This window comes from Perna viridis, chromosome 11 (assembly GCF_037379345.1).
Source record: "Perna viridis isolate PV_CMFRI_1.1 ecotype Kerala chromosome 11, ASM3737934v1, whole genome shotgun sequence".
In the NCBI taxonomy this organism is placed as follows: Eukaryota; Metazoa; Mollusca; class Bivalvia; order Mytilida; family Mytilidae; genus Perna; species Perna viridis.
Window position 1 is genome coordinate 15,565,549 of NC_142455.1, and position 16,086 is coordinate 15,581,634.

A 16,086-nucleotide genomic window follows, 5' to 3' on the forward strand; every position below is an offset into this window, starting at 1 on the left:
GTAAAACAGAACATATCTAAAATATATGAGAATTTCATATGTCATTAACACATACATAATTAAAAATACACTTAATAATATAGGTACAACAGCTACAACAACCAACTTTCATTACAAACACAAATTACATTGTAAAAGATAGCAGGCAAGTTTTAAGCCTTTGAGCCCTCACTCCTAATCTTTATAGTGTGCTCTGTCATCCTTATTATGAAAAAAAATGCCTTTTTGTCTCATTTTTCACCCCAAAGACTAACTTCCTTTCTCCATTTTTTATTCACCCCCATTCAAAGCTTTCATTTTCTCCCATTACACTCTCCTTATATGCATCTCTCTCCATCAATCCCTTGACACCCTGAACAAAATTGCTTTTTTCATCAAGTACCATATGTAAAATGCCATTGACACATACAGATACCTTTAATCTACAGTATCTTAAACTGAGAAGAAAGTGGAAACAGACAACAATACTGAAACAGTGAACGTAAAACAGCCAAAGGCAGTCTATGGGCCTTCAATGAAAGGGGATAAAGGTGTAGGGGCATTCGGCTATGAATATAGCCCAAAACTTCATATTTTTACATATTTTACATATGATAAACTATGTAATAATGAATGTGTTCTCTAAATAAGAAGTTTTTTGTTGTTTCCTTGCACAAAATATGACCAGAAAGGGACCAAAAAGTATAAAATTTGACAGACTATCTGAATATTGGTAAACTTCAAGCAATTTTTGTGTCCTTTCTATGCACAAATTATCAAAAAAATTTTTTTTCTCATTTATAATGGATTTAAGTCTTCAAATTCACAATTAAATCAATCAACACTTAATGACAAACTTTCAGCAGAATATTGGGCCAACAAGACCCCTTATCGCCTCTTCTACTTTCACATACTTTTATTGTCTTCCATAAATATCATTACTTTACGCATATGAAAAAAAAAAAAAAACAAAACAAAAAAAAATAAAAAACAATAAACAAAAAAAAAAAACAGTAACATCTACTTTCAAAACACTGATCACTTTATATACCACACAATAATCTACCACTCAGAAAGCTTGCTAAGTGAACTTAACAGTCTAAAAAAAAAATGGAGGTCACATTTGGTTCTAAGGGTAAAGAAAAGTAATTAAGAAAAAAATTATCCAGTGAGTGCCCCAGAGGAAATATTAGTTGTCACTTATTCTTCATTTTCACAAAAAAATTGAATGATAATTATGATATTTTGTTCATAATGCTGTTCGGTAGATTTAATACAATACTTCATTGCAACTAATTACTTTTTTTTCCATATTTCATTAGAAATTTTTATGTTACTGATCAGCATGTATTATTGCGTCAGATTCGTAACTCGAAGTCCCATGGAAGAATTAAATTCCATGTTAAATGGACATAAGATATGACTCTTTCTCGGGGTCTTAGTTTACAATACCTGTTTTCAAATGAAGTTCTGATTTGTTTTATTTAGTTTTTTAAGTACTTCTTTGTCTAAGAACAAGGCAAAATATGTATAAGGTGTGGAGCATGAAGTAAAATTTTATTGCATAATTGAAGTATTTATACCTCATAACCTCCAGAAAAAATCATCAAATTGTTTGCAAATTTTACCGTTTTCAGATATTGATCAGTCAAATCATTTGAAATGCAGAATGAAAAAAATTGCAGGAAAATTTTCCAACACTTTTTTTTATAAGCAGTAAACATATGTCACAGACATTTCAGGTTAAATTTTAGTAGCATTTTGGTTATGAATATACTTGAGGCCAAAAAAAAAAAAAAAAAAAAAAATTGCCTGATTCTTACACGGGCTGGTACTTAAAATTTGGATTTTTTTTTTTTTTTTTCCCTATGACTTATCAACTGCATAATAAGTTGGGACCTGAAAATCTGAACATCACAGATAATCTCTTATTTCAAAGAAAGGAAAATTTACACTAAATATCCAAACGTGGATAGAACCTTTAAAAAAAATTAATATTAAGTTCTAGACCTCAATCAGTGACAGCTATACAAACAATATTCACAACCAGTGGCTGGTACAGATATAATGGACCCTATCTGATCATTTTGATAAGCTTTTCATTGATTTTAAGTTAGGCACTTGCATGAATTAATATCACAAATATCTCGATAAAAACAACCATAGTGACCAATTCGCTATTCATTTCCTTTCACATTAAGTCTCAGCTCGTTAAATTGCTGTCATGTGGCGTTCTGCTACTATTGTTAGATACAAGCACAAACGTGCCATCAAGACTTGATTGAAGAATAAATATAAACACATAATTAGCTCCACTTAAACCTTGCCTTGGAGAAACCTTCTAAACCATCAGTCGGCCGTTATAATACCAATTTATCTGCCTTATCATATAAATTTATGGTATTGGAAAAACACAATTCATTCCAATTTTTGTTTTGAGGGAAAATACTCGACTCGTCAGCCATCATTGTGTCCGCAAATTGCTTTAGAAAGGGTGCCATTGATTTTCTTAGACATAAACGCATCAAATGTATTTTCAAAAGAATTTCCTGTTCCAGCTCCGTTTTCTTAAATGTGACATGGCTATCAAATGTCAACATAGCTTTTTAAAGTCTTTTAATGAGGGTCATAAAAATATTGTATGGAAATTGCTTTCCTTCCATGAAACCAGCCTGCTATTCTACATTTAAAAGAGCAGACCCAATCAACTCCTGTAACATCCTTCAAGATATAGAGCAGATGGAGTCCCAGAAAGATCACAAAAGCAAAAAAAACCAAAAAACCAATAGTCTTGTTGCCTGCTACCATCAAGAAATAATTAGGGTAGGTAAGTAAGAAGAAAAGAAATGTAAAAAACACATCATATTAAAATGTAACTTGATTAGAAAATGATAAGGATTGCAATGTAAAGAAAATAACTGTATATTGACTAGAAATAAAAATGAAATAAGAATTCAGCATGAATTGGAAAAAAAAACGCTTGGCGAGCCTCATGTTTTACACCCAAATTTCAAGCAAATATACACTTATTTTCTTTTTTCCAAAACATTTTACACTGAGTTAATGGGGAAACAATCTTGACTTAATCAGTGCTTGAGCCAAAATAGCCATGAAATGTTTTGGGTAGGGCACAATAAAACAAGGGTAACTAGGGTAACTAGGGTAGTAGGAAAGATACATATATTTTTTTTTTAAATCTGATGGGTTTCCAGACATTTATAAACAATAAATGTGTGAAAGGCATACAATCCAATTACTATGTGTATCCCTTTGCAACTATCATAGTGAAGGGATAAAAAAAAAAGGAACCAGTACAAACCAGTCCAGAATTTTAAGATTACCAAATGCAAACTCTTGTAGAGATTGATCACCATGGTAACCAATGAATGTCTTACATCCACTTTCTTTTCCTTTTCTTTTTTATTTTGTTTTTCTAGAATTTTGGTGACCTTATAATTTCCTTCACACATTTACAGCATAGAAATAGTTGGTTATATTGACTAATTGACTGTAGGTAAACATCCTATATCAGATATTTCATGCATTTAAGGAAGAGAACTTTTGACCAACAGTTTGACATAGAAGATTCTGGAGATGCTACTTATAACAACCTTGAAATTATCAGAAACTGAAAAGCAACCAGTAAAAAAACAACATAAGATGATTTAAAAGTACAGATGTCTATTCTTTGATTCCATTTTTAGCATGATCAAAGATAAATAAATATGATTATTATACAGAATTCAATCAGAGAAGCTGTAAGAGGGAAACTGTGATTATAAATAGGAAAGACATTTGTTTAAACATGCATAAACTTTTCCAAAGAAACCATAATATGACAGCAATCTATTTTCTTTCCCTGACATAAAATTTTCAAAACATCAAAAGGTTTATTTCATCATGATGATGAAAAGGAACTTTCAGTCTCTTTATGTCTGCGATTAAAATATCTGACTCCAGCCGAGAGTCTGCAATAAAGTCTGTTCTACCAATAATCAAATGTTAATGCAACAAGTCCGTATGGCAGGTTGTCTGGAGCAACAGAGTCCAAAATCAATAACAACAGATTGGCTAATTTTTCAATTAAATTCCTTACTGTAATCGACAATCTTGGAACACAAAAGCTCCTGACACAAGCCCTAATGTTCATCGATAAATCTTCTCTTGTTTTGTAAACAATACCAAATGAAGATACTCCATTTGAACAAAGCAATCCTACAGCTAAATTGATTTGATAATTAAGCCCTAAGATTCAGGAAACTGAAAATGACTTGTAGTGGATATGCGCTGAAAAGTACAATCAAATTGCCGGGCTGTGGATGGGTACTAGAAAACACAATTAAATTCATGTTGCCATGGGATGAGTCTCAAACATTCATGGTTGTCAAGGAGACAAAGACAAACTTTGGACTTGAAATTAGATAATGGAAAAAGAAATTAAATTCTTCTCAATCGATGTAAAACTTCACGAGGCATGAAAATGGTTTTATACAAGAATAAAATTGTTCATACATGTAAAGTTTTATTTATATTCCTCAGAAAAGGCAATGAAAACTATAGTTTGCAATAAAATCTTATCTAGTGGCAATTAAGCAACTGTCAAAATACTGTAAACGTATTAATTTTTGCGGCTGCTAATTTTGGCAGATTCTGTCAAGTGAACATATTTGGGGGTATCAATTTTTGTGGTTTCAAAAATATGATTAGCGTTATACAGTGGTAACAATCAGTACCATTTTTCAAGGTTTTTTGTCCACAGTGAAAATAGCGAAAAATGAGTACCTTTACAGTATTTAGTTAGAATTCAAAATCACATCACTCAAAACAAAATGGGAAAAAATTTAATCAGGCTAAAATCTTGGGTTATATCCAATGTTTAAATTAAAAAAAAAAACAATATTCTCCAGTAATTATTGTAAAATATATTGAGACTGAAAGATAAAATTGTCTACTAGGGAAGATTTATACACTGTTGAAACTGACATTTCACTTTTGCAAAAAATTCTCTTAAAGAGAATTTTGAAGGATATAAATTTTCCACTGAAAGATGGGTCTTTCTGAAAAATAGACTTGATTTAATATTTATTAAAATAAAGAAATTGTGGTATAGTATATGGTATTCCTGCTCTCCCCATTATTATGTGATAAAATTTCAATTTTATTTCTAAATCTTAAGTAAGGTATAATAATGTATTCTTCCCTATTTTAGCCATATCCAGCCCTTCAAAGCGAAGACTCATGGGAGGAGTGTTTAAATTTCAATTACTCTGTAAGAAAAATTTGGGAAAAATGGAAAACAAAAGGGAGTTTCCTTCAATACAGATTAATGATTGTACTAAAAATTATCAAAATCCCTCAAAGCACTTTTAAGTTGTGAAACAACATATTGACTGAGAGACAGATAGACAGACAGTCCGAGAGATATCAAAACACCATTGTACAACCATTCAATGAAGGGCATCTAAAAATTGATTATCATGAAAAGACAAATAACTAATCTAGTATATTTTTTTCATCTGTGTAATCATCTGACATATTCTGCCAAGAGAACAGATTTCATCTAAAAGCCAAATCATTTCAAATGTCAAATGTACAAGAGAAGCAAACAGAATACTTGTATGATGACTGAATTGAATAGAATTGACCTAAAAATTCATAACCTAAGTCATAAATTGTAACATGCAATATAGCCACGAAATAATACTCTAAAAAACACATCTAAATTGAAATAAAATGAAGTAATGTCTGGAAAATAAATCCCTAGACATTGCAATTACAAATTAAATATGTTTCTTTGAGTCTAATATCAGAAAAATTTTCCAGTCCAACCAACATGATAAGCTTGGAGAAATTATGGAGCCAAATTCTACCGACAAAAGAGTCAGTTAATCAAAATCATATAACAGAGATATTATCCCACAGGAAAAACACGACCACGAGCCTCTTAAAAAAGCAATCGGGACATCAATTTCGAGCCTGTTAAGAATCCCATGTAAGATGTATGTAAACATTTAGAAAATGAAATTAACTCCTAATTTCTCCATCAGAAGCAATTATTGCAAATTCGAAGACTGTGTTTCCAACTAATTTTCTTCCTCGCTTACATCTTCATAGCAAATAAATTTCCCATCAGCTCCCGTTCCATAATATAAATAGCTTTTCACATGTAATAAATTGAAAATGTGAAGAAATCAATGTTCATGTTGCCCCTCGTCAGTCGATTTCATGATTGACATTATGTATACGGGAGAAAATAAGTGAAACGTTAGAATTAAGCCGTCTGTATTTATATTATCATGGTGACTCATGAATCGTTATTCTTTCATGACAGCAGAATTGACGGTCGGACAAGCTAATGAAACGGACAGTGCATCCGTCTGCTAGATTTATCTAAATGCCTAAAAGCCCCGTCTGAGCTCATCATATAGATTAGTTCTTGTATAACAAAAAGTAGGACAGCGGTGCTATTGTCTATCAAGTGATAGTCCTTAATTGTACCCAATAGAAAGATTATAAATGTCTGAACAGAAAATCGTGCAAGACACTTGACTGAAGCACTCACTATAGTCAGACAATACTTGGGTGCTTGACTTTGTTCAATGAACAAAGTCTATCAACACAGAGTTCTAAGTTTGTACTGTGAAAAAAAATTCACATCCCTACCTATGCACCTACACCAGAAAAAATTGCAACTTATGTTTTGAAAGATATATGTTTAGGACCACTGTGAAAAACATATGAAAAACAGTTTTTGAAGAAAAACACGAACTTTTTCCCCAAGCGAAAAAAAATCTATTTATACAGTATATTCCTGATTAATGAGTTAAATATCATATGGTATTTATATGTATTCAGAAGGACTTAATATATGTTTTATATGATTAAAAAAAAAAAATGCTATCAAGTATTTTTAAAAGCACATAAACATATTTTTACTATACTGATCCCAAACATATGCTTCCATATGTATTAAATCACATCAAAAATATGGTTGATGAACAAAAAAATTTTTTTTCTAAGAAGCTTTAATTCTTCATCAACTCATAGTTAAATTACAGACGTAACACCATTTTTGATTCAATAGAAAGTTTTGTACATCTTCTCAAAAACCAAATTTTGCAATGTGACCGTAACGTCATCAACCTTTTTTTAAAATGATTTACTAACAGAATTTTGACTCCAAAATTAAATTATAAGAAATGACAGTTACACTTTTTGATCTATTTGAAATAACCTCAATGCTTGCGATGCACACTAGAAAAATAAGCTGCTTTGCAGGTTTTTTAGTGTGCACCACATGATTGTGGTTATTTCTTCAAAGACTGAAAAAAATATAATAGTCATTCCTTGATAAGTCTGCTCAGTCGCAGATATAAGACAAACCCAGCTTGATCCATAAGTCCCTGTAAGAATCAGGCGTTGGGTGAAACATGGTATGACAAAAAACCATCATTTTGAAAGTTGAATTTGACTATTTGCACTATCAGATTTTCTATATCATGTTGGAAAACAAAGTTATAACTTCATTGAAATACACTAAAAATGAACATTTCAAGGCAGATAACTCTGTCATAAAACTTCATTCTTCTAGAATTCTATCGAAAAAATTCTGAGCAAATCCAGCGATGCAGAGAACAAATAGTAGCCTTTCCAAGTAGAGAAAGCATCCTTGAGTGAAATTGTATTGTCAGATGGATGGGGTTTCGACATGCATGTTTCTGATTTTTCCCATTTTGCCTGGTTCTTACAAATACTTACACTTAAGGAGTGTATAAACCAAAGTTTAAGATAGTATGACTTCTGCATTTTCTGAACAAGAATTGTCACTGAAACGTTTAGCACCCATCCTTATCAAATTCTTCAGAGTTTGGGAAATATTGTCTCATCTAAAATAATTTGGTATCTTATCACATATCTTGGTGCTTGAAAAGGTAATCTATTTCAGTTGTTCAGGTGGGTGTTTCTAGAAAAGCAGAGGACATTTACCCTACTGACGCATCTGGTCCATGCTCCCGGTTTTTAGTGGAGTCCGAGTTGCTCATTTGCTTTTGTTACTTTGTATGTATGATTTTAGTTACTCTGTGTTCTTTGTTGTGTAGTCTGTTTTCCATGCCTGGTCTTTTCCCTGGATTACATTCTTTTGACTACGGCTAGAACCTTGGTTCCTTTGATTACTCTTGCAAACCCACTTCTCAACTTATAGTACCCACAGGGGACAAAACCAAGTAGGATTATTCATAATGGTGCAACTGACTGATTGAGATTTTCCTGAATCCTTCATAAACTCAAATTCTGACCAATCAAATCACTTGAAATTGAAGATTTGAGGAAAAACACAGGACTTAAGAAAATTCTCAATTTGAGATTTTTTTTTTATGAAACCCAGGCCAGAGAACAGTGGACTCATCAATATAGAGAATATCTCAGTTAAACTTGCCAAAAAATGGATAAACAACATACTTTTAGAAGAAGTGATTAATCATTTAACTTTATTTATTGCTCCTAATTCTGTTTTATTTTGTGACAAGCCAATAACTATAGATTTAGAAGCATTACTTTATATCCTTTTATAGCTAATGTTCCTGTGTTAATCTGCAAACTGACATAGGATACACAGGTCAATAGAATAGTTGAGACATTCACAGTTTTATTTTCTAAAGAGGCGTCCTCGACCACTAGAGTTATGGGAAGTTTCTCCATAAACTTTTATTGAAATTGTTGCAGCTTGATCTTCAAAATAATGTGATTTACATGGTTTTAATAGGGTAGTAATATTAATGGTAAAATTAGCGAATTTATTCCTGTTTAGATGAAAGCCAAGTAATTCAAACCATGTCTTTATGATGAAAGCTATCTGCTTATTGTCTCATGGGGATTCCATTTATCTGTAACTTAACATCTATTTATGGACATGGATTTTGTGTTGATTGAAGAATGACATCAGATATTTCAGGTCAAAGTCTGTATTAAACCATTAATTACAGAATTAGGAGGCACTACTACATGGTTTCCGAGCACATTATGAATACTACTCAAATCTATGTTTTCCAAGAGGTACTGATAAGGAAATTTCTAGTGGAAAGTAGGAAGGCAATAATAAAACATTTACAACATAAATTCTGTCTTTATCCCCATAACCTGTGTCTACCACATGAACAATTCTTTGGTCAAATCCAAAATTTTGTGCATATTTCAGTACAAAATATCAGGGTTAACAACCTTAAGATACTTTCCATTACAGCAATGACTCATTTTTTTTCCTATTTAGATGCTTGAAAAAAAGTTTAAAAGCTGAACACTAAAATAAATTATAAGTGTCTTTGATTAGCAAAAGAAGCAATTATGCAATTTCTTTCCTCATTGTCTGTTTCAATTATAACAATATGCATCCAATTAAACTGAGAGCAGGTACAATAGGAACACCAATACACATCAAAAAAATATAATCATTAGGTTTGAAAAGCATTTTTGACAAATTTAATGAGATGTTTACTAAAAAACTGCATGAAAACAAAGAAATTAGAAAGGAGATTTAAAAACAAAAAATATTTTTGAGGCCAGTTCCGGTGAGATAATTATAATTTTACCCTCAGACTGACTTCAAATAGATTTCCATTTTTCTGCACCTATCAATTAGATAAGCAGCGAAAACACTTAAGTCTGATGAAAAATATCACTTGTGTCAATTTATTTCCAAATTCAATATACTTTAAAATGGCAATCTCAGCAGAAAAATTAGTTTTCTACTTGATGAGCAATTTTGACATATTTCAAGCTTAGGATTGACAGAGAATAAAAACACTTTTCAGACTAAGATTTCTTTGAAGCCCGTTTGTAATGAAGCATTAAAGTGTGCTTTTTTGTCCCAATTGATTTCTATGTTCTGAGAAATATTCAGAGGAAATCAGATTTTTAATTTGAATATCTGAAACTGTACGAGTTTAACAGGTCATCAAAATATAGGTTTTTATTTCATTGGTCTATGTGACAAACACATTAGTGGAATCCTAATTAATCTAAAAGAAGAAAAATTACACCATTACACAACAATCACAAACATTAATCATACAAAACCCTATTTTTCCTCATATATAATCTATAATTCAGTAACACTTTTTCAGAATTGGTTCAGAATTTAAAAAAATCACAAGTTTTAGTGAGCAGAAACTTGAAGATTTTAGATAGATTCATGAAGATTTTAGATCGATTCATAAAGATTTTAGATTGATTCATGTTTGTTTCCCATTTCCCATTTTTTGACATATCCTACATTTGTGCATTACTAGCAAAATAAGTGTATTCCTTTTTGGAAAATATACCGTCTTGTGTTAATTCTAAGAAAATGTTCGCCCACAACAACTCTCAGGATATAGATGTAACCACTTTATTTGCAGAAATACAAAAATAAGTCAGCCCTGACGTATTGTCTTTCTACTTGGTTTCACACATTTTGAACATAAAATGCATCTCGTCAGCAGTGCCAAAAAGATTTTTTTCCAACATTTCCCTCAAACATGTACCACAACATGATTACTACTCACCTGTTTGGTTTTTAGATGGATCTCCAGCAGGCAATGTAAAGTTGACACCATGATTAAGACCATGATACAGAATGTAGCTCATACCATCGTCATCATCCAACTTGACGCTTACTTCGTATTGGAGAGGTTTATCCTGATAATGGATTAATACAATAAAGAAAAATATTACGTTACTAGATAGCTATTTATAGGTGTAATTTGATAGCTACGTAAAAGAAAGGTCTATTTTCATTAAACAATTAGATTGACGGTAAAATAAAAATAATCTTTAAGTAGCACTCCAGCTAAGGATCATGCAAAATGTGATTCATGGGTAAAAAGCCTACATATCTCTATTTTTTATATTTTGCTTGAAATGTCATAGTAAACAGTAATTAACATGTGCTTTTTCATATAGCCCGTGCTCTTAGGAGATAAAAATTGTATAGAATGCACTGTAGATTTCAAAATTAAGGGAGATAACTCTGTAATTGACACTCAAATACAATAGAATCTACTGGATTTTCAATGTTGATTAAATTCTAAAAGGAGGCAGATTGGAATGAATAATTAAACATTTCATAGTATAGACCCATAAAACAACTTAATTACAAAAATGAAATTATGTAGCCTTTTTTAGGGTGTATCACATTTTTCAGATTTTGCATGATTCTTACGAAGACAGCTACTTAAAATCAATGTTAATTGGTGGTTAACTTCTAGAAAAATATTTTTTAGAGTAATTTGACACAAATATTTATAGAAAATAAAAGAAAAGGTTTATTCATAACAACTACAAAAAAATGCCAAATAAGATGAAATCATACTTTCAACTTTCATACCAGTAAATTTACACATCATTTAAAAAAAAACGCCTTAACATAGCAAACTTAAATCAGAAGCAGTTAAAATAACAATCAATCAATCAATCTCACCTCATCTTGCCAAGCTTTGCAGTAAATACGGAACTCTGTGATCAGTTCCATTCCCGACTCAGGATATATCTCACATTCTCCTTTGGACGGACTAGAATTGATAGAGAATGACGTCATGGCTGATAATTCAGTCTTTCTTCCTGTAAAAAGAAGAATGAACATTTTAAAATATTAATGTGAAATTCAATGCATCAAATCTGGTTATTATGAAAATCAGTTATATTCTTCTTAAAAGACAGGTTCAACCTTAAAAGACAAGCATAAAAAGAAAAAACTACAAAAAATTTTCTAGTTTTGGGTGAGGATAAAGTTTCAATATATTCGAAAGTTCACAGATTAATTTAATCATTTGGAATCTCAATGTTTCATGGGCAAAGGCCTTTCTTAGAATTCCTGTAAATTACCCTGAACAATATCACTATTTTAAAGTGTAAGTATTTGTAAGAATCAGGCAAAATGAGAAAAATCAGAAACATGCATGTCAAAACCCCACCGATCTGACAATAAAATATCACTCAAGGATGCTTTCTCTATTTGAAAAGACCATTATTTGATCTCTGCATCACTGTCTTTGCTCTGAATTTATTCAATAGAATCTAAGAAAAATGAGGTTTTTGACAGAGTTATCTGCCCTTTGAGATGTTCATTTTCAGTGAATTTCTATGAGTCCAGCATGAAATGGAAAATCTTGTATGTTTTCCTTGATTCTGGTGGTGCAAATAGTCAAATTACACTATCAAAATGATGGGTTTTTCATACCATGTTTCACCTACTGCCTGATTCTTACAGGGATTGACACTTAAGTTCTTCAAGGTAAAGGTCTCAAATGATTTCAAGGCATTTGAACAATTTTGGAGTGTTAGAATTTCAACATATAAATATGAATTATATGATATATATGACTGGCAACGTAGGCATAGATAGTGCTCAGTCATTATCAAATCGATAGTTATTTTCACCAAGCTATGTTTCATGATGCAGTAGATTTCTTTTTTTTTAATTGGCATGCTTTTTAAGTGTAAATTTCTATTTGTTTTTAGGAATACTTTTGATGAAAGTGACAGCCACTAACCTTAAGTATCATGTTTTTAAATTTTAGAATTTTTGTAAAATTGATAACACATTAAATTTCATAACAATATATTAAATTAAAATAAGTCTGATTTCTGAAAATGCTTGTAATATTATATAGCTTATTCAGTTTTTCCACTCTCATGAAGGTAATCAAGAGAGATTTCAATAGATTCATAAACAAAGCTCAAATTTTGATGATTCTATGACTTAGAATAGAAGGATGACGCCAGAGAACAATTGATTGATTATTGGGGTTTAATGCCCCAGCAGCAATATTTCAGCTATATTCAGGCGATGAACATGATATGGATGATAAAATGAACATGAAATGATGATGAAATAAAAAAAAAAGGGATGGGGCACAAGGATAATAGGGTCAACAAATTCTGATTGCCACAAGACAAATGGGGGGGATGGGTAGGATTGGGCAATTTAGTCTCCTGTGGTGGAGCTCAAAGGTTCCTACTCCTACCGAATACCACAGCAGGGTTCTTTAATGTGCTAGGAACATGGCATCTTTCCCAACATGGTGCACCACTATGGTTTGCAGTCAGGTTTTCCGTAGTATGCCTGACAAGCCTAGCATGTAACACGCCAGGGATACCCCATTCCACCACCTGGGGCACACAACCCAGTTGCTCTGTGGGCAGAGTGCCTAGCCCCTGGCTAAGTTTCTGAGCACTATTTGACGAAGTGGCAATCATCTAATTGTTTCAGTCTCACAACATGTAAGGTAGATACATTTGAACAAAACTTCAATATCAACTACACAATCAATGCTGAATATATAAATTTAACAAAATTGATAAAATGTCCTATTTCAAAATGATCAGTTTTCTACATTTTAAAAAATTCTTTTGAAGTATCATATTGCCTATAAATATTGATTAATTGACAACAAACACATTCTTGCATGCATAAACAGATCACAACATAGTTTTTTTTCAGAATTTTCACAGACTCTATTTGTTTAAATTAAATTTACCAATACAACAAAAAATCACTAAGGGTGGAAAGAATATCAGGAAAAAAAATCAATAAACTATTAACATAATTCCATGTTACAGATCTGGCAAAATGGACATCTGCAGACACGATATGCTTCTATCTGTTTATAGTAGATAAAAAAATATAAAAAAAACTAGATGCTCTGTTTGTCACAGGAGCCCTGCGTCATTTGTTAGTTGTGATTTTTGTTTTTTTTTGGTTAAATCAAATGTCTGTAAGACACTAATGATGCCCCTGCTCGCTAGATTTGCCAAATTAAGAACATGTTTATTTTTGAATGACGACATGGTTTGCAGATTCAGAAAGGTTATGTACTGTTGGGTGATGCAGTAAATATTTGGTATGTTAGGCTAAGCACTACAAAAATACTTGTGATAAGAAAAAGAGGACTGATGGACAGACTGACGGACACATAAAAAATGTTAATACCCCCAATATAAAATCTCTAACTTTGTTGCTTAGGGTATATTTCTGACTAAAAATTACAGTCCAACAATCACCCAGTTCCGTAATATTCCAAAGTCCAACTATTATCCAGTTCCATAATATTCAACAAAATTCAATATCCTATAACTTTGCACACCATCATTATGTGTAGAAACGTCCTCCAAAAAATATTTTAGATGTAATTCAAAAACTAGCAGGTAGATAGCAGGACAAGCCATATAGCCCTGTTACCAATAAAAATGACTAAGTGTAACTATCAACAATTTCTGTAATATTTCATGAAAATCAAAATCTTTCGGCCCTACACACCTTCATCATGTGTAGAAATATCCTGTAAAATATTTTATATGTAGTTCAAAAACTGTATGAGGAGATGGCCGGACAAGCCATGATCATGTGTAATCTGGATGGATGGGCGGATATTGGTAAACTAATATGCCCCCCCCCCCCACTATTTGTCGTGGAGGCATAAAAATCAAGTGCACTAAAAGCAAGCTTGAAGATCAAACTAAGTTTTACATCTTTTTCATTTGAAAGAGTTAACAACAAATTCATTTATTAATTGTGGATCCATTTACAGTAAAACCAGTCCAAACTTAAAACACTTTGATACTGAATTTTTTTGGGGGGTTTAGGCAGGGTTTTTACACAAGAAAAGAGAAAATTGTGGTAAAGGTAGGTAGGTGTTTAAACATAATCAATTGTCAAATATTCTATGCCACTGATTGTGGCTTGCTTTCAACATCCAGGCGAATTCAATGCTCTACTAAACTGAACTCCCAATCAGTGATTTTCTCATTTTCACAATAAACCCTGGCATAGATATAAGTATGGACTTGGTTCAGAATTTTAAAAAATCACAAATTTTAAAGAGCTGAACTTGAACATTTTAGGTCAATTCATGTTCTTTTCTATTTCACATCTCCTGACATATCATACATTTGTACATTAAAATCGAAATCAGTGTATTCCTATTTCTGAAAATGTACTTGACATTTTAGAATGCTTTAACAGCTTTTGTTGGTTTTATTGGAGCTTTGTGTTGTAATGTTTTATATGCACAGACTTTACTTTTGCACTTGGAACTTCGTAGTGTAACACAACAGTTCGTCAATCAGCTAAGATCTGCAGACTTCAAGCGAAGTCACAATATGCTCTTTTTAAAATTGGGTAGAACCTTATTACCAAAATTTGTCTCATTCAAAACAACTGGGAGACTAGGCATTTCTCAGCTATATTACAGAAAGTTCAATGCTAACTGATTATTTCATCTTTTAATGTAAACTTCCTTCTCTTACATGTTTTCTCCTACAAAATCTGAAGAAAACTGTGAAAAATAACAGGAAACCTTTCAATAAATTGTGTAACTATCCAATGGTTACATGTATTTCAAATTACTGGCTTTGAATGGGAAAAAAATCATTAACAACAGTCATGTGTCCTCAGCTATAAAATGGAAACGTGGTCTCATGGAATGTTAAGTTGAGAATATGTTACTCATTTTAAATGATGTACTTGTTCATAAAAAAGGATGTTGGATCCAGCAGAAATTATGATGGGACATGACAAAGCATTATACAAAATATGAAATCATTCTGTTGAGTAGAAGCTACGAAAAATCCAACCAAAATTCTGTTTGCTCATCATGATATTTTGACAAATTTTACAGGATTCTAGAGTTTGACAGAAATGAAAATAAGAGATAATGTAAACTCATAAAATCAATTTGCCCAGTCAAAGTGGAGAGATAAATGTAACCACAACTGGGTGTGAACCAAGGGATACAGAGCAAACCTTACCTTCCTCTTACATGTTGCAGTATAATATCAAAATTTACCAAGTAATGAATGAACCTAACAACACAAGTGTTAAGTATCTGTCTTTGTAAGAATCATGCAAAATTTGAAAAATGTGATACACCCCAAAAACAGCTACATATTTTTATTTTTGTAATTAAGTTGTTTTATGGGTCTATTTATTATTTATTATTTATTATTTATAAAAATTCTATCTCCTGAACACAATCATTGTATTTGCTGTAATCCTATTGAAAAATCTGCCTGATTCTTATTAAGCACTGTAAAGGTAATCATAACTAATTCTACTAGCAGGAAACTGCTTCA

General features: G+C 31.7%; 1 protein-coding gene across 5 annotated transcripts in view; it reads right to left on the reverse strand.

The window, feature by feature from the left end:
* LOC148603103 (polycystin-1-related protein-like) overlaps nucleotides 1-16,086 on the reverse strand; it is a 259,127-nt gene that overhangs the window by 96,648 nt on the left and 146,393 nt on the right. For all 5 annotated transcript variants that reach the window (XM_088553961.1, XM_088553962.1, XM_088553964.1 and 2 more), the window contains 2 exons: nucleotides 11,435-11,574; nucleotides 10,521-10,653 (listed from right to left, as the gene is read on the reverse strand). In XM_088553961.1, the coding sequence (XP_088410087.1) occupies nucleotides 10,521-10,653; nucleotides 11,435-11,574 (273 nt within the window). The remainder of the gene's footprint in view (nucleotides 1-10,520; nucleotides 10,654-11,434; nucleotides 11,575-16,086) is intronic.